The sequence below is a fragment of the Mustela lutreola genome, chromosome 18 (assembly GCF_030435805.1).
Source record: "Mustela lutreola isolate mMusLut2 chromosome 18, mMusLut2.pri, whole genome shotgun sequence".
NCBI lineage: Eukaryota > Metazoa > Chordata > Mammalia > Carnivora > Mustelidae > Mustela > Mustela lutreola.
In genome coordinates, this window is record NC_081307.1 from 35,867,485 (window position 1) to 35,894,625 (window position 27,141).

The following is a 27,141-nucleotide window of genomic DNA, read 5'->3' on the forward strand; positions in this document are numbered from 1 at the left end:
CCTAGAAGTGGGCAGTTTTGAGTGGAAAGAATCGTCAAATGGGAACATAAGCTACCTACATATTGATAATAGAATGGAACAATAATCTTTCTGTTCAGTTAAAGTGATTTAGACTAGGGACAAAGTATTTCGTCTATGAACTTGTTCCAGACTCCACTAACTGCAGTTATACTCAGTCATCTTGTTTTGAGCTCCCACAGGCCTCCCATCAGGCTGTGGAACCTGCCACATTGTATGTTAGCTGGCTGGACATATATCTGTCTTCCTCCTAGAGTCTGAGCTTCTAGAGCACCTGGATGACTCAGTGGGTTTAGCATCTGCCTTCAGCTCAGGTCATGATCCCGGGGTCCTGGGATGGAGCCCCCTGTGAGGCTCACTGCTCACTGCTTTTCCTTTCCTCTCTCTCCCTCCTCCCAACTCATACATGCTCTCTCTCCTGCTCTCTCTCTTAAATCAATCAATCAGTCTTTAAAATCTGAGCTTCTGCTCCCTGAGTTGAGCAAGAAGATGAGCCATTTGTTCAGTTCCTCTCAGTATCTTCTTTTCAAAAAGTGCAGGGCAGTGAAATACCACAGAGCCTAAAGGTAGGACTTCGGGACTTGAGTTCTGAAGCTCCAACCTGTCTTCTAGCTGGAACTTTGGGACATAGGACCTGGTCACATTTGAATCTCAGATGCTCTGGTCAATGATCTGTAGCTGCCAAACAGCACTATGGAGGAGATTTGGTTGGAAAAGTGGTTTTAAAAACTCAGATTCTTAATGAAGTGTTCCCAATATGAAAGTGTTAGAGTAGGAGACAGACTGCTGACTTTCAAAAATATTCTTGGTGACTAGAATCAATTTGGTTCTGGAAACATTGACTTTTATTATTTTTTAAAGATTTTATTTATTTGAGAGAGAGAGCATATGAGTGGAGTAAGGGGCAGAGGGAGAAGCAGACTCCCCGCTGAGCAGGAGTCCGATGCAGAGTTTCCTCCCAGGACCCTGGGATCATGACCTGAGCTGAAGGCAGATGCTTAACCAACTGAGTCACCCAGGTGACCTGACTTAAATTATTTTTAAGCCCATTTCTAATTTTAATGTTCTAAAAACATCTGTAAATCTGAGTGTGACACTTCTGCTTCGTTTTTAGGGTTGAACAACACACATGGTGTGTGTATGCGTGTGGATGTGAAATGTGGAACAAAGCCCAACCCCCAATTCCAGGCAAATGAGAACAATGTTAGTGAGGAGAAAGAAGGGAAGAACAGGTATAGCACAATTTTCACGTACTAGTGAGTAGTCTATGTGGATTTATGCAATGAGGGAATTGTGTGATTTGTGAGGGAGAGTAAGGCTGAGCAAGCCATTATTAACTTGAGTGTCTAAGTAAATGGGAGAAATATCTACTAAGATCTGGAATAGTAAATGAAGGTCAGTTTTGAAAAGAAAGGAATAAATTACAGTAAACACAAGTCACTTTTAGGTGTCTATCAGAAGTCCAGTTAGGAAGACCAACGCCTTATAAAACTTTAGCAAGAAGTTAAAGTTGGAAATACAGTGTAGGATTTTTATCAGACAGGGCCCACGTAGGTCAACAGAAATTATCCTGGGTATTTAGAAAGAAGGCATGGTGACCAAGACATGCCTAAGAGGTCACTGGTCTCCTTGTAAAGAGAAGTTCCAGCAGCAAAAAAGTAGCAAAGGATGATGTTTCTGTAAGTTGAGAAGAAAAGAGACGCATTATACATACTCCAGTTCATTTGGCCAAAAAAAGCAGGAAAGAATAAAGGGAGGAAAAACGGGAAGAGACCTAATTACATTTAGATTCTCAAAGGCAGTTATTTTATCTGAGACTGTGGGTAAGAAACTTCTTGGGAAAGCCTAGGACCTGAGACCCTTGCAACAGCGAGCATCATTGCTTGCTTCACTCTTATATGGTTTTCAGAATAAAAAATTTGGCCCATTAACCATAAAGATAAATAATAGCACCAGAACATTTTTTTGAAACACATTTTTATTTCTTATTGTACAGGCTTTTACAAATTGTCTTATCCTAGGAAATTGTGTTTTATTTTGTTCTCTCTTATTTACACCTCTACAGGAAGTGGGCTTAATTGAATAGGTAATGAAATTCTCCAGAGCAGACCAAAGGGACTGTGTTTCTTCTGTTCTGGAAGGGTGTGCTGTAAATCGAAGATGAAAATGGCCTGTGAAATATATCTTGCTCTACCTCAAAACTGGGCCTCTGAATTTTGGCAAGTCAGGGCAGAGGCAAACCTATGTGTCCTTACCTGAAAAGCAAGGATTGCAAGGTCACAGGAGGGATTTTGGAACGTATGTAATTTTCCTGCAGCTGGTTTCCACTTCTTTCTCCACCCAACTGTTTACTGGAGCTGCTAAGAAGTGTTCCATCTTCAGACTTCAGCCCTTGGCCAGCACACCATTCTGTGGACATGCTAACAACATAAGACCCCAAAACCAGAAGTCTGAACATGGTTGCGACTAAGCCAGCAACAGTGAGATCTTCTTGGGCCTATATCTCCTTCTCTGTAATGAAGGTGTGGAGTTAAACTTATCTCTAGGGACCTTGTGCTCGGAAAGTCCATGAATGACACATTCTCATTGCAAGTGGCCAGAATGAAGATGCTCTCAATCTTGGGCCACCTTAAACTTTGACGCGGGCCAGCTTCATTGTGACACTTGATGTCCGGGATTGGACAAGGATTGGGGGTCATTCTAATTGTCTGTGAAGGAGCTGGAGAAGTCCATGCTGACAGTATGGCTAAGGCAGTGATGATTCGTGTCCAGCATATGGGCCATTTACTATGTGGTTGACTATCCTCTTACTTCAGACACCAGAGTCTGAACAGCAAAAAGGCCCAGGGTCACACTTCTGTCTGAAGCCAGGACTTTAGAACTTCTTTCAAGCACAGTCCCACCTTTCCATTGTACCTGTTTAATCTGTTCACTTGCTCACTCACTATGCCAGCAAGTGGAGATAGCCAAGGTAAACCCCACGCAGTTTGTTTCCTTGGGGATCTCCTGGATTAGAGAAGACATCTCTCTGCAGCGTCAGAAGCTGGACTGACAGCTTCATTCAAATAATGTCAAGTTTGAAGGTCAAGAGAGAAAATCCAGACAGGTTTGCTGCATGGAGCTCACAGCCAGAGGATCTTTACCTCTTACTTTTTGTAGCTGCTGCTTGGCTTTTACTTGTTTCCCTTTTTTTTGCAGCAAAATGGTGTCAGTTCAGCTCGACAGCCCCCAATCTTAACTTCGAAGGAGAGGCACTCGACTTCACAGCGCCCATTCATTTTCTTACACTGTACCTGTCTGTATATTCCTCCGTGGGCTAAGTGAAGAAAGCAGGGCTTCAGTTACCCAGTCACTGGTGACCAGAAAGCAACACAACATCACCCAGGCCAAACCCACAGCTCCTCATTACCAAATCTCCTGCAGACACAGAGTACACACCTAGAGATCAGAAAAAGCACATGCCACCTGAATAGTGGTGTGGGAGCTCAGATTCTTTGCTCCCACCAGATTCTCTGATGCAGTGTTCTTACTTGGTATTCAATTTCTTCTACCACAGTCATTTCTAGAATATATAGAAGTAGAGAACTTTTTCTTGGGATGGAGGAAGTGTACTTTTTAATTCCAATAAACAGTCCTTTCCAATTTGTGATTTTTTTCACACCTCCAAATTAATAGTCTCAGATATATAACAAAAGGTAAAGACAATACTGTTGACACGGTAGGCAGGTCAATGATAGCCTACATGGACTGCTGTGTGGTTGTTGAGTTTCACAAATTTAAGTGCGAAGATAAAAGAAATGTGGTACTGGTCCACTTTGTAAACATATCAATGGGATAGGCAACAGGTTTTCCTTCAGAACAAGGACTAAGCTGAAAAGATCAAAAATTTTTTTAGAAGAATGATTGAAAAAAGTTTTTGGCAATATGTGTTCTCGGGACAAATAATAGAAAAAACAGGAATCAGTTCTCAAAAGGAAATGATTACTCTCAAAAGGAAATTATTCTCGGAAAGTACAGCTTTGGGGTGGGGGAGAAGAATACATATGGTTGTCATATATCTGAGAAGCTGCTGTGCTGAAGAGGCACTGTTCATGCCCCAGTTAGGACTCAGACCAATGGAAAGGAATCACATAACTTTAGATTTCTGCTCAAATTAAGGGGAATTTTTTAATAGCCCAAAGTTGAACTTGGGTCACTGAATAGGTCACTGAGCTTCATCAGGCAACTGGGCAATCAATTGATGTGTAATACCTATAAAGTGTTTAAATATTGGGGCAGATACCAAGAATCAGAGTGATGATAAAAAACAATGACAAGCAAACAAAAGAAACAGCAAACTTTCTCAGGGCACAGAGGATGTGCCTGGCTTTGTTTAAGCAGTACATAAGCAGAGGGATTGTTAAAATTTCCCCAATCAGTAATTTTCTTTTCAGATAATGGATAACACATGGAGACTCAGCAAAATGTATCACTCCCTGGTCCTGTGTCTCTGCATGGCCCCATGGATAAGTTTGGATGAATGGAACAGGAATGGAATGATATAGCTACTTCTATGCAATCTTTTTAATCATGCCCTTTAATTACTTTTCAGCCCTTTCTTTTAGAGCATCTTTAGAATCAGATAAAACAGTCACATGTTTAGGATGCAAAGTTAACCTTCCTCCCTAGTCTCAACATGACTTGATGGAGAAGGACATTCTTTCTACCCACAATAGTCAACTTACTTGTCTTTGGACTTTTCCTTAAGAGAAAAATAAATTGTGTTTTTTTTTTTTTTTCATTGACTCTCTTTTTAAGTGTCTTTGTTAAAATAAGTTTGACTTTACTCTAATTAATGCAACAAGTGTCTTCATCTTTCAAACGATTTTATTATTATTACCATTTATAGAAAGGAAATTGAAGCACAAGAGTTGACAGAACTTAAAAGGATGGCAACTGAGATCCAACCTCACATGTTTTGGCATAATAGTCAGTGTTCATTACCTCTTGTATTGATCATTAAACTCACTTCCAGCTCTGAGATTTTCTGTGGTTATTGTGATCATGGTGGTCCTAATCTGAGCCCACACTGTGCTTATTATTAGGACTCAAATGTGCCTGAGTGAGTTTGGGAACAGGAGTCCTTAGCAAATCAGAGACCTGATGAATGGGGATGGGGAAGACGGCTTAAAATGTGTTTCTCCACTGGAATCCATTGTCTGACCTCTGAGAAAAGAGACTGGGGCAGAAGCTAAGAAACTGATTTGATAAATGAGCCTTTGAAACACAGGGACTTTTGTTTGTGTCTGCTTTCAAAAGTGCAATATGAATGCCACCTCTCAGAAAGCCCCGCCTGATCCCACAGTTGGAACCAAGCTTCGATCTCCATGGCTTCTCTTTATACTCTGCATCTTTTATGGTGTTTATGGGAACTGTTCTGTGCATATTCCCATCTCTTCCATTCACTTATATACACATTTGAAATGTATCAAATGCATATTTACTATTCTGGGCAACCTATTTTTTTTAACCAATACAGAAATAATAAAATCATAAACTTCAAGGAAATTAAGGGTAAAGACCATGCTCTGATTATATTTTTGACCTTCCACTTTACCTACTTTTGCTATCATGCCCAAACAATTTCTCATTAAGTGGTAGGAACACACTTCATATCTATTGGCTTGGTAGGCCTACTGAAGCCTGATTGTATAGAAATAAGTGTAGAAATTCAGGAACCATGAAGAAGTAAAGTGCTTCATGATACATGGGGAACCCCCATTAGAAACAGCTTCATAACAGAAAGAATGAAGCATAGTTGAGAAGGGATGAATATAAAAGTTTCTTAGGGGGACACCTGGATGTTTCCATTGGTTGGATATCTGACTCTAGATTTTGGTTCGGGTCATGATCTCAGGTTCACAGGATGAAGCCCCACATTGGGCTCTGTGCTCTTTGGGGAGTCTGCTTAGGATTCTCTTTCTCTCTCCTTCTGCCCCTTCCCCAGCTCTTTCTCTCTAAAATAAATAAATAAATCTTTTAAAAAATTTTCTTAGGGATAAAGTGTTTGCTGTACTGAGCAAAAAGAGAACATTTCAAAGCCCTCAGAGATCGAAAAGCAAACTAACCAAGTCCCTAGTTGTTTAAATGATAAAATTTTCCGTAAGTATGGGAGAACTAGAAAGAAATTCTGAATAATCAAAGATTAGGAGATTTGGACCAACTAGTAAGACATACCAAAATAGACCAAGAACCTCTTATCATGAGTTTAGTCTCATTCAGGCTACAAAAGCTATAATTCTCTAAATTAACAAGTGTGTTTGGAATTTGCCTCTGAAACGTTCTCTCATTTTGAGCAATCACTTTGGCATATGCTGAAGCTGTGTTGAAGAATACAGAAGGAAAGAGATCTGAATGCAAAAAGAAGTCTAAACCCTAGGTAGAACATTTAGGGAAATTAACCAGATACTCTTCTGGGTGGAGCTACTCTGGCTCCGTGTGGACCCATTGTTTTGGTCTCAGCTCCAGAAAAGATTTCCAGTAACTGCCCCGTCCTGGGACCATTTTAGAACACAGGGATGAGTCATGCACTTTTCTAAAACCTGAGATTTCTTCTCAAAAGACAAATTGTCATCCTTACATCTATTAGGATTTCCCTCTTACCTGAGAAAATGTGAACAAGGAGAATGAGAGCAGCAGAAATTAAGGAAAAGATTCTCATGGCTCCAGACATCAGTGGAGAAAGGGTACAGTTGCTGGAATCCAGCACTCTTATAAAGGGAAGTTGATTAAAACAAGTTCTATGGCTCTGAAAGGGCTGGAAGTCAACTTGGGGTTTAGTGTTCATTAAGAAGAAACTATTATTCATCCTCCACTGAGTAATGTGTGGGTTGCTGGATCAGATATTATCCCAATGATGTTTACGGGGGAGTAGGGCAGACAGCTTGTTCTCCTGATTGTATTCCTCGACTCTATGTCTCTGCCTCCATGTCTGTTTTTCTCTGAAGCCCCATTTTGGGTACCTCCACTTCCAGAAGGTCTATAACTCCCATTCCTCTTCTTCTCTAAGATGATATGTGCAAGCTCGTCTCTTCTAAGACTCATTTGGCAGTTGTTAATTGGTGCCTGGTATAATGGCTTTTCAAAAATTAGAGTATATGAACATTTTTTACCTGTCCAATGTGACTACAAACAAGCTCCACAGAAGAAAATGACTCTCCTTCTTCCTTTTCCTTCCATTGATTACTTGTGATACTGCTTTGCAGTAGTAGATATTCAAAATACACGGGTTCTTTGACTTATTAATTGATAATTGCCTAGTTAGAGGAACTTAGGAAACAATTGATATGGAAATTGTTATTAAATGCTCAAAGTTTTTATATTTGAAGGATATTAATATTAAGGATAATGGCATTATGACTAAAAGTGACCATATCTCATATGTTACGGGAATAGCTTTCATTCAAATATGGGTTGGGGAATTGTTTATGTTTATTTATGTTACTAAGAAATTTGAATTTTATTCTAAAATCAAAGTGAAGTTATTGAAGGATTTTAAGTAGGGGGTTATTTGAAAGATTAAAACTCAAACAAGGAGTTCCATTTCAAATAAAGCAAAGCAAAGTGAGCTCCTAACAGTTGGACCCTCCCACTGGTAATGAGTAAAACTTTGGGGGAAGTAATTACCTGAAGAATATGAAAGCTGAAACAAATAAGAGAATATTTTATTTTTCAAAGATTTTATTTATTTATTTAACATAGATCACAAGTAGGCAGAGAGGCGGGCAGAGAAAGAGGGGGAAGCAGGCTCCCAGGTGAGCAGAGAGCCCGATGTGGGGCTTGGTTCCAGGACCCTGAGATCATGACCTGAGCTGAAAGCAGAGGCTTAACCCACTGAGCCACCCAGGTGCCCCACAAGAATATTTTAGAAAAAAGTCAAAATGGAAAAATAAAACAGCACAGAGTATGTTCTCTCTGGTTGCAATGTGGCATGGAAACCTTAACTCAAAACAAACAAACAAAAATAGCTATCCTCTTTCTAAACTAAGAACACAAGGTCAGAGCCAAGGGAGACTGTACCTGTTGAAAATGAAGACCCAGTGGGGCGCCTGGGTGGCTCAGTGGGTTAAGCCGCTGCCTTCGGCTCAGGTCATGATCTCAGAGTCCTGGGATCGAGTCCCGCATTGGGCTCTCTGCTCAGCAGGGTGCCTGCTTCCTCCTCTCTCTGCCTGCCTCTCTGCCTACTTGTGATCTCTCTCTGTCAAATAAATAAATAAAATCTTTAAAAAAAAAAAAAGAAAAGAAAAAAGAAAAAGAAAATGAAGACCCAGAGAAGGGAGCTTAGGTTCTATGTGTAAACTCTGCCCATGACTTTAGCTAACCCTTGAGCCATGCTTGCACCTAGTTAAGGTAAAACAAAATGACAAACACACAAACACCACTGAGATTTGAACTGCTACACTACAGACAAGGTAATATTTGCAAATTGAGTTTAATAAAGTCGCTTTCCTGTTAGAACAAAAACATCAGGGCACCTGGGTGGCTCAGTCAGTTAAACATCTGCCTTCAGCTCAGGTCATGATCCTGAGGCCTTCGGATCAAGTCTCACATGGGGCTCCCTGCTCAGCAGGGAGTCTGCTTCTCTGACTCCCTCTGCTCCTTCCCTCCGCTTGTTCCCTCTCTCCCTCTCTCTCTCTTTCAAACAAATAAATAAATCTCTCTTTTTTAAAATTTTATTTATTTATTTGTCAGAGAGAGAGAGAGAGAGCAAAGGCAGACAGAGTGGCAGAGGGATAAGCAGGCCCCCTGTGGAGCAAGGAGCCTGATGCGGGACTTGATCCCAGGATACTGGGATCATGACCGGAGCTGAAGGCAGCTGCTTAACTAACTGAGCCACCCAGGCGTCCCTAAATAAAATCTCTTTTTAAAAAATCTTTAAAAATTTTTTTTTAAAAAAGAGAGATTTTATTTATTTATTTGACAGAGAGAAACACAGAGAGAAAGGGAACACAGCAGAGAGAGTGGGAGAGGGAGAAGCAGGCTTCCCGCTGAGCAGGGAGCCCAATGCAGGGCTCCATCCCAGGACCCTGGGATCATGACCTGAGCCAAAGGCAGATGCTTAATGACTGAGCCACCCAGACGCCCCTAAAATCTTTTTTAAAAAAACAACTTTTACAACATCAACATTCTTCTGAGGATGCAGCAACATCACATTTCCTCTTCAACATTCAGAGTGGCCAGGACATCAATGATGTTGAAGTAATCAGACAAGGACTTTAATATACCTATTTCAATCAATTTTAAACATGAAAGATCTCATTAAAGAACAGAAAATATAAAGATACTTTGATACTAGAAAATACATTATCTGAAAAAAATTAACTGAATAGATTTGATAACATAGAAAATGTGACAGGATCATGAGTCACTGAATCACTAAAAATTATGAGATCTGTAGATCAGAGAGAAAAAAGATTGAGAAATACAGGCCTTTGAGGGCCCGATGGATAATATCAAATACAGGTAATTGAAGTCTCAGAATAAGGAGAGAAACATAATGGGGTAAAAGTGGTTCAAGGAAATAAAGGCTGAAAACTCCTAAATTTGGTGAAAGACAAATTGACCAAACCAGGAAGTCTGCAAATTGCAAAGGATAGAAATACCATGCTTAGGCACATTATGGTCAAACTTCTGAAACCCAGAAAAGGGGAAAAAATCGTGAAAGCATCCAGAGAAGAATAACAGGGAAACAATGATTGAGTTATCATTGGCTTCTGCTCAGAAACAAAAGAGGTCAGGAGACCGTTGATGCATCTTGCAGCGCAGAAGGAAAACAGGCACAACACTGTGGGCTCCAAACTCCATCTGCAGGAAAAAGTCCTTTATAAAAGGGTAACAGGTGATTGGCATTAAGGAGGGCAGGTGTGGTGACGCGTACTGGGTGTTAATATGCAACTAATGAATCGGTGAACACTCCATCAAAAACCAATGATGCACTAGTACATATAGGCTGGTTGGACATAATAAAAGAAGAAAAAGGGAAGATACACTAAACATTTTTTCAGGGCAAAGAAAATGAAGAGAATTTTTTCTCTAGCAGAGATTCCCTATAGGAATACTGTAAAAGGAAATTCTGTAAAAAACAAAAACAAAGGGAAATGCTGAAAGAAAATTTGATTTTCAAGAAGAATGAAACACATCAGAAATGATAAATACCAGAGTGAGTATTTAAAAAGGACCTTGTCTTTTAATATATTTGAAATGTATGTGATGTCTTTTTTTTTTTTTTAAAGATTTTATTATTTGTTTGACACAAAGAGATCACAAGTAAGCAGAGGGGTGGGGGGGGGGGGCAGGCTCCCTCCTGAGCAGAGAGCCTGATGCAGGACTCAATCCCAGGACCCTGAGATCATGACCTGAGCTGAAGGCAGCGGCTTAACCCACTGAGCCATCCAGGCGCCCCGTATGTGATGTCTTAATGCAAAAGCTGTAACATTGCCTTGTGGGTTATAATGTATGTGGTTGTGATACATACAGAAAATACAGTAAAAAGGACTATTATGAGAATGGGGAGAAATACATCTACTATACAATTATAAGGCTTCCAAACTTTAAATAAGGTAGATTAATATCAACTCTAATTAGGTAAAAAATAGTTAAGGATGTCTATTGATATCCCCATTGAAGGCACTAATCATAATAAACACATTACAATGGTAGTTTTGACACAAATATCCCAATAATCTGAAGAAGACAAGAGATAGAGAACAAAGGAAAAACTCAGGGAGAACAAACACACCAGAAATAGTGAATTGATAGACCAACATCTAACTAATCTATCATTATTTATGTAAAAATATCAAGGGACTGAACATTCTCCTTAAAAGGTAGAGATAATCAGATAAATTAAGCAGGAAGACAAAAACATGTGTTATCTATAAAGGAACTAACTCTGCAAGCATTTCTTTTTTCTTTTGAAGTAATTATAGACTCATAATAAGTTGCAACAATGGAACAGAGAGGTCTTGTGAACCCATTACCTAGCCTACTCCAAGGGGAACATTGCCCATAATTGTGAATTGTCAAAGCTAGGAAATAAATTGGCCGAGTAAAATCAGACCACAGTTTATAAGGAAAGCACTGTAAATATAAAGAAGCACAGAAAGATTGAAAGTAAATGAATGGAAAAACATAAACTATGAAAATATCAAAAGTAAGGAGGCTGGAGTAGCAATATTCATTGCAGATAAAAAAAGTATATTATCAAATAGAAAGTGGGATGTTGGGTAACATGTTTACACATTAACTGATTGAATTAAAGGACGAAACAGGTCTATACTCAAAGTAGAAGATTTTTTTTTTAAAGTTTTATTTTATTTATTTGACAGAGAGAGAGATCACAAGTAGGCAGTAGGCAGAGAGGCAGGCAGAGAGAGAGGAGGAAGCAGGCTTCCCGCTGAGCAGAGAGCCCAATGCGGGGCTCGATCCCAGAACCCTGGGATCATGACCTGAGCCGAAGGCAGAGGCTTAACCCACTGAGCCACCCAGGCGCCCCCTCAAAGTAGAAGATTTTGATTTCACTCTTCTCAGCAAAGGGTAGAACCAAAAGTAGTAAACACGTTTGACTTACTTAAACACGTTGACTGACTTGATATTCACAGTCAACATAGCATAAAGCAACAGCAAAATACACATACACATTTTTCCAAGTACATACAATACATTCATCCAAATGGATCACACGCTAGGCCATAAAACATTTATATTTTTGTGGAATTTTTGATTTCTCCCTTCAGTGTGTCAGGTCTCTCTTTTCATGTATTTTGTGGTTCTGGTGAGGTTTATACACACTTAACATGGTCACGTCTCCTTGAGGGGTTGATGCGCCCATCACTGTACAATGTTCTCTTGTCTCTAGCTCTGTGTTCTCTCATTCTGCTTTTGACCTCTTCATTTCCTGGAATCTAAAGTGTGTCTCTGGCACACAGCATATAGTTGGAGCTTTTTTTAAAAAAACTCCAGTCTGCGAGGCTCTCATGGGAGTGTTAAATCCATTTGTGCTTAATGCCATAATTGATGAGGTAGGATTTACATCTGCCATTTGCTATTTGTTTTCTTATTTATTTATCTAGAAAGACAGAGTTTGGGGTGGGGAGAGAGGCAGAGAGGGAGAGAGAGAATCCCAAGCAAGCTCCACATCAAGCGTGGAGCCCGATGTGGGGCTCGATCTCATGACCCTGAGATCATGACCGGAGCTGAAATCAAGAGTCAGATGCTGAACCGTCTAAGCCACCTAGCTGCACCCCTGCTGTTTGTTTTCTAAATGTTATTTCTTTCCCTCCCACTCCTGCCTTACTGTCTTCTTTTGTGTTAAATAGATGTTTTTTTGAGGAACCATTTGAATTCCTTTGTCATTTATGGTGCTATGTATGTTTGAGTTCTATTATAAATGACTTGGGGGGTTGCAGTCCGTTTTAAACAATCTAGTTTGGATTAATACTAACTCCATTCCAATGGTGAACAAAACGTCACACCGTATAGCTTCGTTTTTCTCCTCTTTCTTTTCTGCTGTTAGAAAGAAGTTAGAGTTTTGAAGTACAAGAGACATTCTGGCTGGCCTTGAAGGAGAAAGCTGCCGGTTTATGGAAAGAGCCACAGGGCAGGGAATGCAGGGCAGCCCTGGACAGCCCCCAGCTCCCAGCCTGCAGGGACACAGCTGCCCACCACAGGCCTACAATGGCAAGTGACAGAACTTTTCTGACAGCCTTGGGGGGTGGTGTGGGGGGGTTGGAACAAGGGGATCTCTTGCCTCAGATTAGATCAAAGTCCCCGATGACCCCATGCCGCTAGTCCCAGGGTAGGGGAAACCTTGAGTTGGGGTCCAGCTCCACCATGCCTAGACTTGGGACCGACAGAAGTGTGAGAGAATGTATGGCGTTTTAAGCAGTTAATTTTGTGGTACTTTGTGACACAGTGACAGAAACAAGTGCAAGAGTATTCCAAGGTAGAGCTCCCTTTGGGGAACACAGTGGTATGTTCTTTTGAGACTCCTGTGTGGCCCACAGCATTGCACAATTTCCTAAATGGTTGATGTTCTTTCCGGACCGTCTTAGAACTCTCCCTCTGCCTCTCACCTCCCAGGGCTGTATCCTAAAACCACTTACGGCTGAGTCCCTTTGTTTCAGCAGGCCACAGTATTTGGAAATTTTCCCTGTAGGATGGTTTCAGCCCAGTGACCTTGTGTAGCATTCTCTTGGTCTGTGGGAGTCATGCCTCTTTTGCTCTGCCTAATACGGTAAGCAGAGCCACTCCGAGGCTGGCCTTTCCGTCCTGCCACTGTGAAAGGCTGCAACCACAAGCTCTTCGCCGCCATATATTTTCAGGTGTGAGCACCACAGGGCAGTGTGTTTGGTTTCCCAAGTACCTCTTGAAATGAAGCCCATTTCATAAGGATTGATGTGAAAGGGTTATTTTCCTCACCTGTCCCCCTTGAGAGCCAGGGTCAGGTCCCAATCACAGCACACCAAGCCGTTATCCAAAGAAATCTGTCCCCTGCCTTCTCTTGCTTTCTCTTATTTTCTCAAGGCAGAGGAACAAGACTAAGTGTTTCAGAGCACATCCTGTGGTCAAACGTCTTTGCTGTTCCTGCCTCTGGGGTCCAGTACTTCAGTGGGGAATGTGGGAGAAAATGATACTCAAGGTTTTGTCCTCTGCCATTTGGTACTTCAGCCCAAATGGATCAGTCTTGCTCTACAGGTTCTGCCGTTCCCTTTCAGTTATGGGGAGGGAGTTCTGAAACAGAACCGCAGATGAAGAAGGGATAATACACAGTTAACATAGTCAGACCAGAGCCACAGTTTCAAAATGATGGAGGACAAGTCATGCTACACAGCGGAGATACTTCAGGGAAAAACCAGCCGTATCAGTGTCCTTTCCTTCTGACCATTTCCCTCTGACCCTTCCACCATGTAGAAGAGTTTCCCTTCAGAACACCCAGTGGACTGATATCAGAGATCTCCATGAGTTACTGTGGAAATAAACAAACCATTCATCTGAAGAGGCCATGGGCAGCCACTTGCACCCTGAAAGTGCTGAATTAATAAGAAATTTGTATGAGTTTAGACTTTATTATTTTATAGGGAGGATTGAGGGTCTCGGGAAGAAGGGGTGTGGATGAAAATTTCCTAAAAAGAAGCCAACTGAAGAAGAGAGGAGAGAGCAAGAGAAAGAGAGGAAGGGTAATTCGTGAGTCGGCGATCATCTATGGGATTCTGTACAAGGTTACGAGGAAGGGAATATCAGGGTGTAGCCACTGGTCCACCTCTCTGCATGACTCTGAGACATGCACTTGAATCCTTCCATAAAGGAGACATCAGTTGGGTTCCAGGGTGTTTTCAATTTTGGAAATCACAGAATGGGGTGTTTGGAATGAGCAGTAAGTATTTGGTCTCATGGTCCTCTGTAAACCCTCAACAACTCTCACTGTGGAGAACTGAGCAGGAGTAACCCCCCCCCCCCACCCCGCAGGTGATAACTGCAGATTCTTTTGTTGTTCCACTGCCCACTTCTCTGAGTTAATCCCTGTGAAAATGAGGGAAACACTCTCCGGTTGGCAAAGGGGATGACTCAGATCCCTTTTGGAAGATAACTGATCCCATCTAAATCAGTCTGACAGTAGAGCCGATGGAGAAGCCCAATCAGTCAGGCTCCAGGCATGAAAACAGCTCCCACACAGGGTGGTTTGATAGAGATGATTTAACATGGAGAGGACGTGATAAAGTGTTGGAAGAGCTGGGCATACAAAGGGGAGCAATGGGGCAGCTCCAGGGTTAGCCCTAGCTGGAAGCCCCCACTGCCCAGTGGCTGGGGGGAAAGCAGGAGACCATGGTGTGACCCAGAAGCTAGGACTGGCTACAGGGGCTTGTCTGCAGCAGCAGGACAGAGGGAGAAGCCAGGACCCAGAAGCAGGGACTTTGTTATTGGAGATGGAGCTACTGCCGGAGCAGAGGGTAGGGGAGAGAAGCTGGGGCTCTACCTTCTTCCCATCCATCCTCCCACCACACGCTGACATTGATAGAAGCCAGCTGGACGCCACCAGGTGTGGAGAATGTAGTTTGCAGAGAGTAGTGCCAGTTACACAGAGCAGAGCAGGGAAGGACAGGGAGTGTGTCTGAGCGTGAAACAAGAAATGGTACAACGCTAACTCAGATGTGAAGCTAAATAACGCCAACCTGCCATGTGAAAACTGAGTGATCAGATTTGAGGAGCTGCTCATAGGATGAATACTTTTGACCTTTATTGTGTGAAGCTACAAATTTTATTTCATAAGGTAGAAGTTATACAGTCAACCATGTTGAGCATTTTAAATTAATCTCTGACATTTTCACTTACTGGCAAGAAGAGAAGTACAAAGTTGGTGCCATGGACATTAACTGAGTAGGTACAAGTTGCTTAAAAAATACACCATAAGTACTAGAATCAATGACTGACAGTGTGTTGGATAGTATATGGATAATTTCTTGTATGCTATAGAACTGTAATTCTATTAACACAAATGCAGATCCCATTTCTGTTTATCTTTTTGGTTAAAATTATTACATATAGATGGGAACAAAAGAACACGATAGGGGTGATCATACCTTTTCTTGGCTCGCAGGCTATGACCTTGAAGAAATGAAAGTTTCTCTGACTCTCAAATACAAATGGAAATAATATTCTTCAAATACAAATGGAGAGAGTAAAATCATAAGGTGACCTTGAGCCATATGAAGGAAGTGTAGGGGAAAGATTTGAAAGCTATAAGGGAGTCTACCATTACCTAGTTGTCGTATCTGATTAGGCTACTAGCTACACACTCAGATCTTGATTTTTTAAGGATTATCTTAAAATACAAGCAAAGAAACAAAACAAAGGGAGAGAGACATGAGAATGATTCTGAGGCTCACTCACAGTGTGATGTGGGTAAGGCTCACAACTTCTCTTGTCTTCCCTTGAATACCAAGTCCCCCTTGGAAGGCCAGGAGTGCTGACCTGCTTCAGTTGATCTTCGGTCGGCAACAGAAGAAGTTCATCCTGCATTGTCCAATAACCTTCTCGTCCTCGGTACACATCCTCCTGCATGTTCCCCGGCCCAGCCAGCACCGCTCACAAGGAGCAAACTCACCTAGGCTGACAAAGAACAGCTGAGACATCTTTCCAGGGACTCCCCAGAGGTGGGGAGGAAGTCAAAAGCCATCAAAAAAAGGTGAGGGTTTGTATGACTTTAAAGAGTATTTCTAAAGAACCAGCCCTGATTTTTCAAAGAGCTCTGCTTTATTTGGGTTGGAGGGGGCAAGAGTTAACGTTGAAGCAAGAGATAGGCACCATCTCTGTTCTCCATGCCTTGCATGGGTCAAAAATACTGTAGAACCATAAAAATACATTCCTGATACTTCTGCGAAGATTACAGGTTGAAGGTGGGAAGGCCACCTTGTGGTTTAGAAAGGTCCTCAAAGGTAGAGGTAAAGTTAGATAAAGGTAGAGGTAAAATCAGTGCTGGTTTGAGTCTGGTAATGGTGGTGTGTCCTCAGTAAACTGCCTGGTCTTAACTTTCTCATTTGTCATATCAACATTCTAGAAATACTTGTCTACACTGTAAATTTCTCTAGTGGTCAAATGGAGTAGTTTATGTGAGAACATTATGCCAAACACTATGTCTTCCATTAGCTACTTTTGTTGTTGTTACTTTAAACAGAAGGTTTTTTATAGGACTGACCACAAAAAATTTTCCAGGGTAAATTTCATGGACCAGGTAGGTAGGGCCTTTGCCAGCCAAGAATCTGTTTGCTGATCTGGTTCTCCAGGGGCAACAATTGTGTTGTGACCCCTTATTCTCTTTCTGATTAACCACCCTCTTCTCAAGAGCCTCAGAACTACGTGGAAGCTTACAGGTTGGTCTCCTCCTGCAACCATTCACTGAGCTCCTTGACAGCCCATTTGCCCATCCCCAGGGACTATTTCAGCCCTTATGCTCCCTGTCTCACTATCTGCTCCTCCCTCTCACATCATTGCTCAGTAATGAGCCCAGAGTTGGTCCCTTCCTTGGATGCAGTCCATACCCCTGATGCTGGATCTCCTGAAGTTGCCCACCTAACTTCTGAACACTAACCCGGACATCTTTGTGTTCATGCTGATTGCTGTTTGCATTGTGCGGAAGCTTGCTGGGGCAGTGGGGGCAGCCGTGGCTGCCAGTTGCTTCTGTGAAGTCACCATTAGAGGTAGTCTTTGCTCTGGTAAGCCCAGGTCCTCATCACCTGCCTCTTGTGCTTGATGTCATGCACTCATCACATGTTGTGTTAAGAGTCATGATCCTGAAACAAAGTCCCTGATGACTTGTATTCCAACCTGCTTTGATGAGAGGTGAGGACAGATGCAAGATAACATTCTACTGAAGATGCCTTTCTGCTAGCAGCATTTTATACCAAACTGCCTGATAACATTTATAAAAAAGAACCAATGCTTACTACCCACCCATGCCCCATGACAGCCTAGCCCTACAGTACAATTCAGTGGCTCTGAGGCATCTCTGCTCAATCAGCATATGCAGCCTTGGTACCAGATAGGATATGGATTATGTTGTAATTCTAATCTGACCTACTCTTGGGCATGCCAGGGATTATCTCTAGATGCCCATTTGCTGCTGAATTAGAACATGCATTCTCACACCCATCACCCTGAGGACCCTCTCTGGATGCGTTTATATTCAGGGTTTCTATGCAATGGACAGGGTGATTCTTTGTGATGGAATCTGCTTTTTGCAGGCCGTGGACGGTCTGATAGTTCAGTGCTACAGTTTCGTTGAGAATTTTGTATGCCACCTCTGCTTAAAGGTATTGGTGGGGGACGCCTGGGTGGCTCAGTCATTGGGTGTCTGCCTTCGGCTTGGATCATGATCTCAGCGTGCTGGGATCGGGTCCCGCATTGGGCTCCCTGCTCAGTAGGGAGCCTGCCTCTCCCTCTGCCCTCCCCCCTGCTTGTGTGCATTCTCTCTCTCTCTCTCTCAAATAAATAAACAAATAAAATCTTTATTAAAAAAAAAGTATTGGTGGGCACTGTTCTACCTGAGTGAGACTCAGAGAATTAAAACTTTGTGACCCTGGCATCCTGAGTTGGAAGCCTAGCTTACCACTTACCATCATGTCACCTAGGCAAAATGATTGAACATCGCCTCTATGTCTCAGCTTCCCCATCTTCTATAAGGTGGCGGTTACAATAGTACCCACGTCATAGGGATGTTTGGAGATTAAATGACATAATTTACATAAGGTTAACAGACTGGCACATAGTCAGTGCTCAGTGACTAGTAATCACCTGAAGTTTTTTTTTTTTTTTTTCCTCGCTCGACAATTCTGTCTAAACACTTTTAAATTCTGTTTGCAATTACCCAGGGGTATTTCTTTCAGTTCTGTTTATAATATGCTTTCTTCCTGCAGGAGATGAGTGCACAAACAGAGATTGGGGGTTCTCCACTCTTCACAGCTCTTCTGTGATGGTGACGAGATTTCACTTTATTTGATCCTTCCTAGATTAGTACCATAGTTTGGAACACATTTTGCTGGGTTTGGGAGCAGAGCCTATAGGAGACAGATGAGGATGTTCTCTAAGTAGTCAGTGTTCATTGGCTGGTACAAGCGTATCCTCTAATCTTGCTTTTATGAACACCATGAGCTAATGACACTAGCCACCAGGTCCAAATCCCTATGGCCAAAATTCCATTGCAGTAACAGAGATTTCTCTGTGAGATGAAAATCCAAGTAAGAGAAGACAGAAACAGACATCTGGGATTTCAGGCAACTCTATTCTCACTATCATTTCCATCACTCCTTGTCACCGGAAGTCAGAGGGAGCTGACAGCCAGAGGACCTAAAAGTAGAAATTATGCACAAGGGATTCAACTTACCTCCTGGAAGTGGCTCAGAATACTCCAGTCCTGCCTGGCACTCTAAATTCAAAACAACACATTTTGGATATTAAAATCAGTGCAGGAAATATGTTGTATAAAACAGTATTTCCAGCTCCACACATCTGCTGTCAAAGGACAGCATTTTACAGAGACCGTATCTTTGCGCTACTTCTGAAGATCAGCCCTCCCAGTAACTAGTAAGAAGTTTTAAAAAGGCAGGGGAGGGTAGTGGTTTGCTTAGAAAATGCCACTGCAGAGTCAAGAAGATCCCATGAGATGCTCAGAGGGGAGCCGACCATTCCTCTCAATTTTATGATGGTCTATGGAAGAGCCTTAGGCTTTATGATCTGCGCCCTTCACCATCCCAGCCTTTTGCCATTACCTGATAGAAACTGAACCAAAATGAAAAAGGCAAAGACAAAAGAAGACATCTTTCTCCTTAGGGTCATCTCTGAGGGATGGCTCTTCAGAGCAGAGGTTTGGGGCCTCTCTGAGAAGACAGGAGGCTCACTTATATTTGCAAGTAATGGGGAATGCTCTTGGTCAGTGAAGTGAATCAATAAAGAAAGCACATTTATATGCTCCATTTCCCAGGATCAAGGACGGATATGATGGACAATAACCCTTGGTCTTCATAAAGACTTGTATTCTGGGAGCTCCAGACAGGGTAGTGCAAGGAACTCGAGGTCAGGGGCTGGAAAACCAGGGGCCACCTCAATCCTCCTGACCCAGCAAGTAGGAGCCTGCTACTCCCTTTCTCTCTCAGAATTTACTCTTCTCTTCCATTGAATAAGGAACCACTACAGTTGCTGAGACACAACGAGTTCTTCAGCCAGCCTCTCGGGATTGGCGTCAAGCTCTGGTGATTATGGGGATGTGTTTGGAACACAGGGAAGGCTTGGAAGGAGGCCTGGTGCCCTCTAAGAGCCCAAGAAGCAGGCTCTGTTCCTTCCCAGGATCTCATTTGTACTACCTGTCAATGTCCCCAGTAGCAAGGGGATGGGTGTCATTTCGCCAAGTGAGCTTTGAATCCCTGATCCTGTTACAATGTCGCCTAGCAGCCGAAGGCATAATTACTATATCCTTTTCACTCATCAAGAACATGGGCATCAAAATCAACACTTATATCACCAAATAAGTTCTGTCCTATTGCTTGTGCTTACGGAAGGCTCTGTTCTTCACTTTGGGAAGGCAATAGGAACACTGAACCAGGCAGACTATAGTCAGGTCGGTTTAGCATGTACGTGACCCGGGCAGGTTGCTTACTTCGTTAAACCTGTTTCTAAGTCTTAATATGGGTATGTAATAAAGATACATCATAGGATATTTAAATGGACTCACTGAACTGAGCATCAAGGGGCTATCAGATCCCAGGCTTGGACTGAGTCCAGATGTACCTAGCAATGGGATGGAGGTGTCTCAGGGCTAACAGTGCCATGGTGTAGGCAGGGAATCTTGGCAGGAGGAGGCCTCTCCCCAGCCCCGAATTCAATACCAATTGCCTCCGGGCACAGACACTGAGATATCCTTGGAGAGCTGGTCACCATGGGTGACCATGGGTAGGAGTGGAAAACTCATGGAGGAAACACACCTGGCTTGACTCTCTCTTCAGTAAGGCATGGAGGTCCTGCAGCAGGTGCCTTGGGAGGGCAACCCAGCAGACGCTGGACCATACAGAGATATGCAGTGTCAATGAGCAGATCCCCGGGCACCAGTGAGGGTCTGTAAGTGTCCTGCAAGTACCCTTGTGCCTGAGGAACTGTGATATTAAATAGCAAAGAAAAATATCTATGACAATAAAGAATATGTGGGATATATATATATATATATATATATATATATATATATAGGAATACTATGCAGCCATCAAAAGAAATGATGTCTTGCCATTTGTGATGACATGGATAGAACTAGAGCGTATTATGCTTAGCAAAATAAGTCAATCAGAGAAAGATAACTATCATATGATCTCCCTGATATGAGGAAGTGGAGATGCAACATGGGTGGTTTGGTGGGTAGGAAAAGAATAAATGAAATAAGATGGTATTGGGAGGGAGACAAACCATAAGACACTTAATCTTACAAAACAAACTGAGGATTGCTGTGGGGAGGAGGGTCGGAAGAGGGTGGTGGGGTTATGGACATTGGGGAGGGTATGTGCTGTGAGAAAGGTGGTGCTATGGTGAGTGCTGTGAAGTGAAGTGTGTAAACCTAGCGATTCACAGACCTGTACCCCTGAGGCTAATAATATATTATATGTTGACAAAAAATATATATAAAAGGAAAAAGAAAATCATAAGAGAAAAAAAATCTATGACAGAGAAACTAAGTGCTCTAATGGCACCTTTTTCCTGTTTCCTGAACATGGCGTCTTGTATTTTTATGATGTGCTTGGGCCAGCATGTTATATAGCTGGTCCTGACCTGAAGTGAATGTCTAAATAAGAAGACTCTTGCAGTTCTCAAATTAAAGGGTTGGTCCTTGTCATAGGGATCTCAAGACCTCTTTGCTACATCAGTGGGCCAGTGAGGTGGTCCCTCTGTATAGTGGTCCCTATGGTGATCACTTCTATAGCTCAAAGCGCCCTGCTCCAAGCTCAAATTCTTCCATACCTGAGTGCTTCAAGTATGGTGCAACTAAACATTTGTTTAGCCATTTAAAGCCCGCCTGCTTTGTGTGCCCTCCCTCCAAAGTGCCCAACACCTGCTAACATAGACAAGACAAAGGCCATAACATTAAGACTCCAAATTGACAGTGCCCCCCTGAGAGCTGTGATCCCAAGACTCCCCACCTTGCTGCTGAGATGTATCATCTAGACATGTGAGCCTTTCTCTGGTGCCTCTCTCCTCTGGGAGTTCCCTTCCCCTTTCAGGGGATGCATCGTGCTGCCATCCCTGGCAGGGCGTTCCCCCATGCAACCCTGTCCAGGTGCCACCTGATGCCACCTCTCTTCCTTGAGCAGCCCCCACACCCTGGAACTCATCATACTCCAGACCTTAGAATTCACCCACTCCGAGATGTCTGTCCTCTCCACAGTGAGGTGTGAACAGGCTGGCTCTTAGCCCTTAGGAGAGGGCGTTGGCTCTTCGGAGTGCTCAGACAAGATTGCATATGCCATGGCTGAAAGCTGTGTCCTCCTGACATTCATGTGGAAACCTTATCCCAGCAGGGATGGGATTTGGAGGTGAGCCTTTGGAATATTTAGGTTAAGAGCCCTCATGAATGGGATTATTGCCTAATAAAAGGAATGCCAGAGAGCTCCCTGTCCCCATCCTCCAAGGGAGGACACAGTGAGAAGTCATCTGTAGCTCAGAAGAGGGTCCTCACCAGCACCTGGTCATGCTGGCGCTCAGTCTTATATCTCCAGCCTCCAGAACTATGAGAAATGAATATTTGTTGTTTATAAACCACTGCATCTGTGGTATTTTGTGATGGCAGCTCAAAGGGACTGAGACATCATCTGAGTTTAGAGGAGAAGCCATGTGAAATCCTACCACCACATGGAGTTCTCATCACCTTAGTAATGTTCGATTGTGTCAAAGGGTCCAACTAGGATTCCCTTAAGTTTGCAACCTTCACTTCCTGATGAAACAGACCAGCCTTAAGAAGCAGAGATAAATGACCTAATGGGGTAATAAAGAAGACCGATGAGGCTGTGGGTGTCACTTTAAGATGTTTGGAAGTTTGTCTTTTCTTATGGATTTAAATTATTTTAATTGAAAAAATAAAATAATTTTAATTGTGGATTGGAAGGGAATAGAGAAAAGCTAAAAATGTGTCCCTTTCCTCAGAGTTATTTATGTATTCGATCATTTGCTGAGATCAGTGCGGCACAAGGCAGGACATGGATGGTTTGTCCAGATCTCACACAAAAACCGTGTTTTCAATAACACAACAAGCATCTGTTGCTTTTCTAGAGTTTACGATTATTTTAACAAATGCTTCTAAGGTATTTCAACTTTGAGTAGCAATAATAATGCGGAGTGATCATGAGGGAGGCTCGTCTCCCCAGTGTTGCATTAAAGAGAGGTATTCCACCAGAGGGAAGAATTAAAGTGGATAATTCAGGATGTTCTCTCCACCTACTTAGTTGATTTACTGCAGATTAGGAAAAAAAAGAGGTAATAAAATTAGTGGGAGTCTGTGACATTCAGAGTATATAGCTATTTGATATATATATATACACACACATATATAGTCATAATCAAATATCACATAAGCTCAGAACTGTCTGGGGAGCTGTTTGAGGATAAAATAAGATAATGTGTGAAACACTAAGTGTGTAGCACTTATTTTTAAGATTTTTTTATTTATCTGAGAGAGAATGAGGGAGAGAGAGATGAGGAGTAGAGGGAGAGGAAAGAGAAAGAATCATACGCAGGCTCCCCACTGAGCGCAGGGCCTGACATGGGGCTGGAGCCCGGGACCCGGATCATGGCCTGAGCCAAAATTAAGAACCACTCAACCAACTCAACTAAAAAATAATAATAATAATAATAAAAACACAACCTTCAGTAGAACAACTTGCCAAATGTACACAGCTCCTGCATATCAGAGCTGGAATTCAGACCCCACTGACTGCGTTATGATGTTATAGACTTCCTCTCCTTTTACATATGAGTGAACCGAAGCTATGAAGGAGCATAGGCAGGACTAGAAACCCAAACTGCCAGGTAGCAGACCTTTGGTTCCCACTTGGTGCCTCTATCTATCTGTCCTTGGTCACCAATGCACCCTCTGCTCTGTTTTTGCTTCTTCCCCATTGTCCTTCTTGGGAACTTTCCAGAATCAGAAAAACAATGAGCCGCAGACTGCCACCCACTGAGATGTGTGGGCTCTCCTCAGGGGAGCATGGACAGGCCCTCGTTTCTGACATGCCTCGTCGATCAAGATGTTTTTTGGTTTAGAGAAACATATAAATGTGGGTGTTTTGCTGTTTTTAAAATTTTTATCATGGACACTGTGCTGATCTTTCAAGCTCCTGCGAGTCATGAGGACGTTCCTCTTTGTCTTTGCTCTTCTCTTCCTTCTGGTCCCAGGTAAAATCAATGTCTTTGCAGGAAAGGTTATAGAGGTGGTGGCCGAGAGACAGGGTCTGCTCAGTGAGCACCTGGTGTGCTCAGCCCGGTGAACCTGCCGGGGGAACGTTTGCTACAGGAGGTGCTCTCCCCTAACGCCTTTTCTGTAAATCCCTTTCGTTTTTCATCATTGTCTAGGATGGGCTATCACAGGGTTGAAGAAAGAAAGATATGCCAGGAAAGATGCCCTTTGGTCCCCAGGGCCAAGCTCATTAACAAAAACAAAAACTGGGGGAAAAATATAAAAACAAGTATAGGCGTCAGTGGATCTTAAAAAAAAACAACAAAAAAATTGTGGGGCACGTGGGTGGCTCAGTGGGTTAAAGCCTCTGCTTTCAGCTCAGGTCAGCGGGGAGCCTGCTTCCCCTCCTCTCTCTCTGCCTGCCTCTCTGCCTACTTGTGATCTCTGTCTGTCCAATAAGTAAATAAAACCTTAAAAAAAATCATTGTGATAGAGATGGGACAGGTAAGGAAAAGAGCCAGAAAAAGGAGTACTGGACAAAGAAAGGGATGGAGGTCCGACACTGCGGTCGTGCCAGGCATGGCCCAGGTCAGACAGCACCCTGAAACTGTCACCCCTTCGCCACACTCCATGAGACTGGGTCCTGTGAAAACTGCCTCAGACCAAAGTGCAAGGACTTTTCCAATGCCAAGTCCGTTAAGGAAACTCTGTCCTATTTTTTTTTTTTTTTTTTAAGTAGGCCAATGCTGGGCTTGAACTCAGGACCCTGAGATCCAGACCTGAGGTGAGATCAAGAGTCAATTGCTTGACTGACTGAACCACTAGGCACCCCAGCTCTGTCCTCCTTCTAATGTAGTGATGTTCAGAGCAACTCCTGCAGCCTGGAAGGCCCGCTTTACATATATTTTTCAGATACGGAAACTGGGACTCAGCTGGGCGAGGCCGCCTCATAGAGTCCTACAGATAAGCGGGAATGAAGTCAGGACCTGAGAGTCCGCATCAGGTCTCTCATCACACTCTTCTGCTCCTAGGAGCCATCAATGGCTCCCGTCAGATTAAAGTCCAAGACCAGACTCATCCCAGTTTCCAGAGAGCCGAAGAAAGGGCTTTTTTAGAACCTACAATGAGTCCAAGTTGGTGCCACGTGCCACTGATGTCCCGTTAGGAGGCTCGGAATCCTCACACCTGCTGCCTATGTGGCTGGTCTTTTTTGCAATAAGACTGTGTGAGTAGATTCTGTGCCAGATATACAGGGATCCAAGACCTACAGTGATCTGTTCACTCCACTGGCCTCGAGGAACACATTGGACAGTGACCAAGACCCCCTTTTCAGACCAGTCAGACTTCTTATATACGCAGTCAACATAATATGGGAATATATAATATGAAATTATCTAATAAAATCAAATGGAGCTGACCTCTTACTGTGTCAAATGCACACACACAGAGTTCCCCTGACCTCTAGATGGGTGCCTGTGATGATCCATTGGAAGGCTTGTACACACAGGTGCTCCCTCCCTTCCTGGAGGCTTTCTGGTTTTGGACCAATGCTGTCAACTGGATGTAGTACAAGAGTGAGGTTCAGCAGCTCCAGCCTGGGATGACCTTACAACACTAGGAGGGCAGCTAGGGGCCCCTGCAGTGGGAGACACAGTTCCCTGAGCTTTGAAACATTGGAGTACGTGTACTTACGAATTCAGTGCTGATGCTGGAAATGATTAAGCACATGCTGGTACCGCTCCACCCGGTTTTAGTTTTACACATACAGGGATCAGCCACCTCTGTATGTTGGCCTCAGTTTCCATTTGTGGACATCTGACGCTGTCCTTACATATCATTATGCATGTATGTACGTACATACCTTAGGTTAAACTCTAAAGTATTATTTCTGATAAGATGCGCGTCTCTCTTTCACCTGAAGTGGGCTTGTCTTATGATTGCTGCTGCTAGAGTGCTACGGCCAGCGCTGGTATTCTGTGCAGGATAGACACGAGGAGTCTTGGAGAGCCGCTCCCAGCATCCGCCCTTGCCTGCTCTTGAATACATTTTGCAAAATGTGGAAAAGAAATTGGATGGAGCCATTCTAAGCAATCTTTCTCCTGCCACCCACAACAGTGAATGTTTCCATTTCTTTACATTTATCCTTGTTGACTCTGGTCTTGCACCATCTCCGCAGCCTCAGACCTGCCCTGCTCTCACCAGGGAGCACTTTGACAGTGAGCTGGGGAGTTACTCACCCTGGAGGGGTTTACAGGAACAAGGTGATCATGACCCCAATAGTTTCTGGTAAAAGAACAAAAGCTTCTGCTTCTCAAAGCCCCCATACAGCCTAACCCCAAATGCCAGAACACGAATCTGTTCTTCCTGGTCTTTAATCCACCTATGACAAAAAAAACCAGAAAAATCAAAGAGAAAATAGTTCCCTACTATCTCATCTACTGGCAATGGGAGACACTATGTCAGCTTGTAAAGAAGTCTTTACTAACTGGTTACTTGACCATACCTGGTAACTGGACATATCTGAGAAGAGAATTAATCCAGGTGGCCCTTTCCTTTATATAGCCAGGAATTCATTTTTTGATGAGAAATGCTTCAAGTTTCGTGGGAGATGTGTGAATTCTTGTCTGAAAAATGAAGAACTTGTCGCTCTCTGCCAGAAGTCTCTGAAATGCTGCCTGACACGCCAGCCATGCTTGAAGAGTAAAGATGATTGAACCTGAAGACTCTGGCTTTCCAGAGCCACAAAAATGACCTAGTTTTGTCTTCTCTTCAGTGAGGGGACATCTCAATAAAAATAAATGATCATCTTCTATCAACCTGTCAATTGTTTCACTTAGAACAGGGAACTGTGACTAGCTAACTTTGGTGGTGCCTGCCTACCGGCTTCTTTTCCTATAATTTTTTGGTAAAGGGATTTTCCCCAAACCATCTGATATTTCTTTTTAAAGGGGTCTGGTAAAAACTCTAAGTCAACAAACTTCTAGCTTTCCCTACGGTGTCAGCGCCAACCACTTGTTGAGATAAGTGGATGGTAGAGAAAGGGACATATATTTGTATGGGTATTTATATTAATGACAGGTAGATAGCAGATAGATTTACTTATTGAGGACTCTCATGTGTCATACACACACCTAAATTAATTAATTAATTAATTAAATTTAATT

At 42.8% G+C, this 27,141-nt stretch overlaps 3 protein-coding genes across 3 annotated transcripts; 1 reads left to right on the forward strand and 2 right to left on the reverse strand.

Annotated features, from left to right (window-relative positions):
- Positions 1–3,191: 3,191 nt before the first annotated feature.
- Positions 3,192–6,730, reverse strand: LOC131820393 (beta-defensin 107A-like). The gene is made up of 2 exons (XM_059155968.1): positions 6,661–6,730; positions 3,192–3,334 (listed from the first exon to the last, which is right to left on the reverse strand). The coding sequence occupies exons 1-2, from the start codon at positions 6,728–6,730 to the stop codon at positions 3,192–3,194; spliced, it is 213 nt and encodes a 70-aa protein (XP_059011951.1).
- Positions 6,731–16,031: 9,301 nt separating this feature from the next.
- On the reverse strand, positions 16,032–19,386 carry LOC131820394 (beta-defensin 105A-like). The gene is made up of 3 exons (XM_059155969.1): positions 19,320–19,386; positions 18,935–18,976; positions 16,032–16,159 (listed from the first exon to the last, which is right to left on the reverse strand). Exons 1-3 carry the CDS (start codon positions 19,384–19,386, stop codon positions 16,032–16,034), a joined length of 237 nt encoding a protein of 78 aa, XP_059011952.1.
- A 4,541-nt stretch (positions 19,387–23,927) lies between these two features.
- On the forward strand, positions 23,928–26,691 carry LOC131820623 (beta-defensin 15-like). The gene is made up of 2 exons (XM_059156310.1): positions 23,928–23,976; positions 26,540–26,691. Exons 1-2 carry the CDS (start codon positions 23,928–23,930, stop codon positions 26,689–26,691), a joined length of 201 nt encoding a protein of 66 aa, XP_059012293.1.
- Positions 26,692–27,141: the final 450 nt, after the last annotated feature.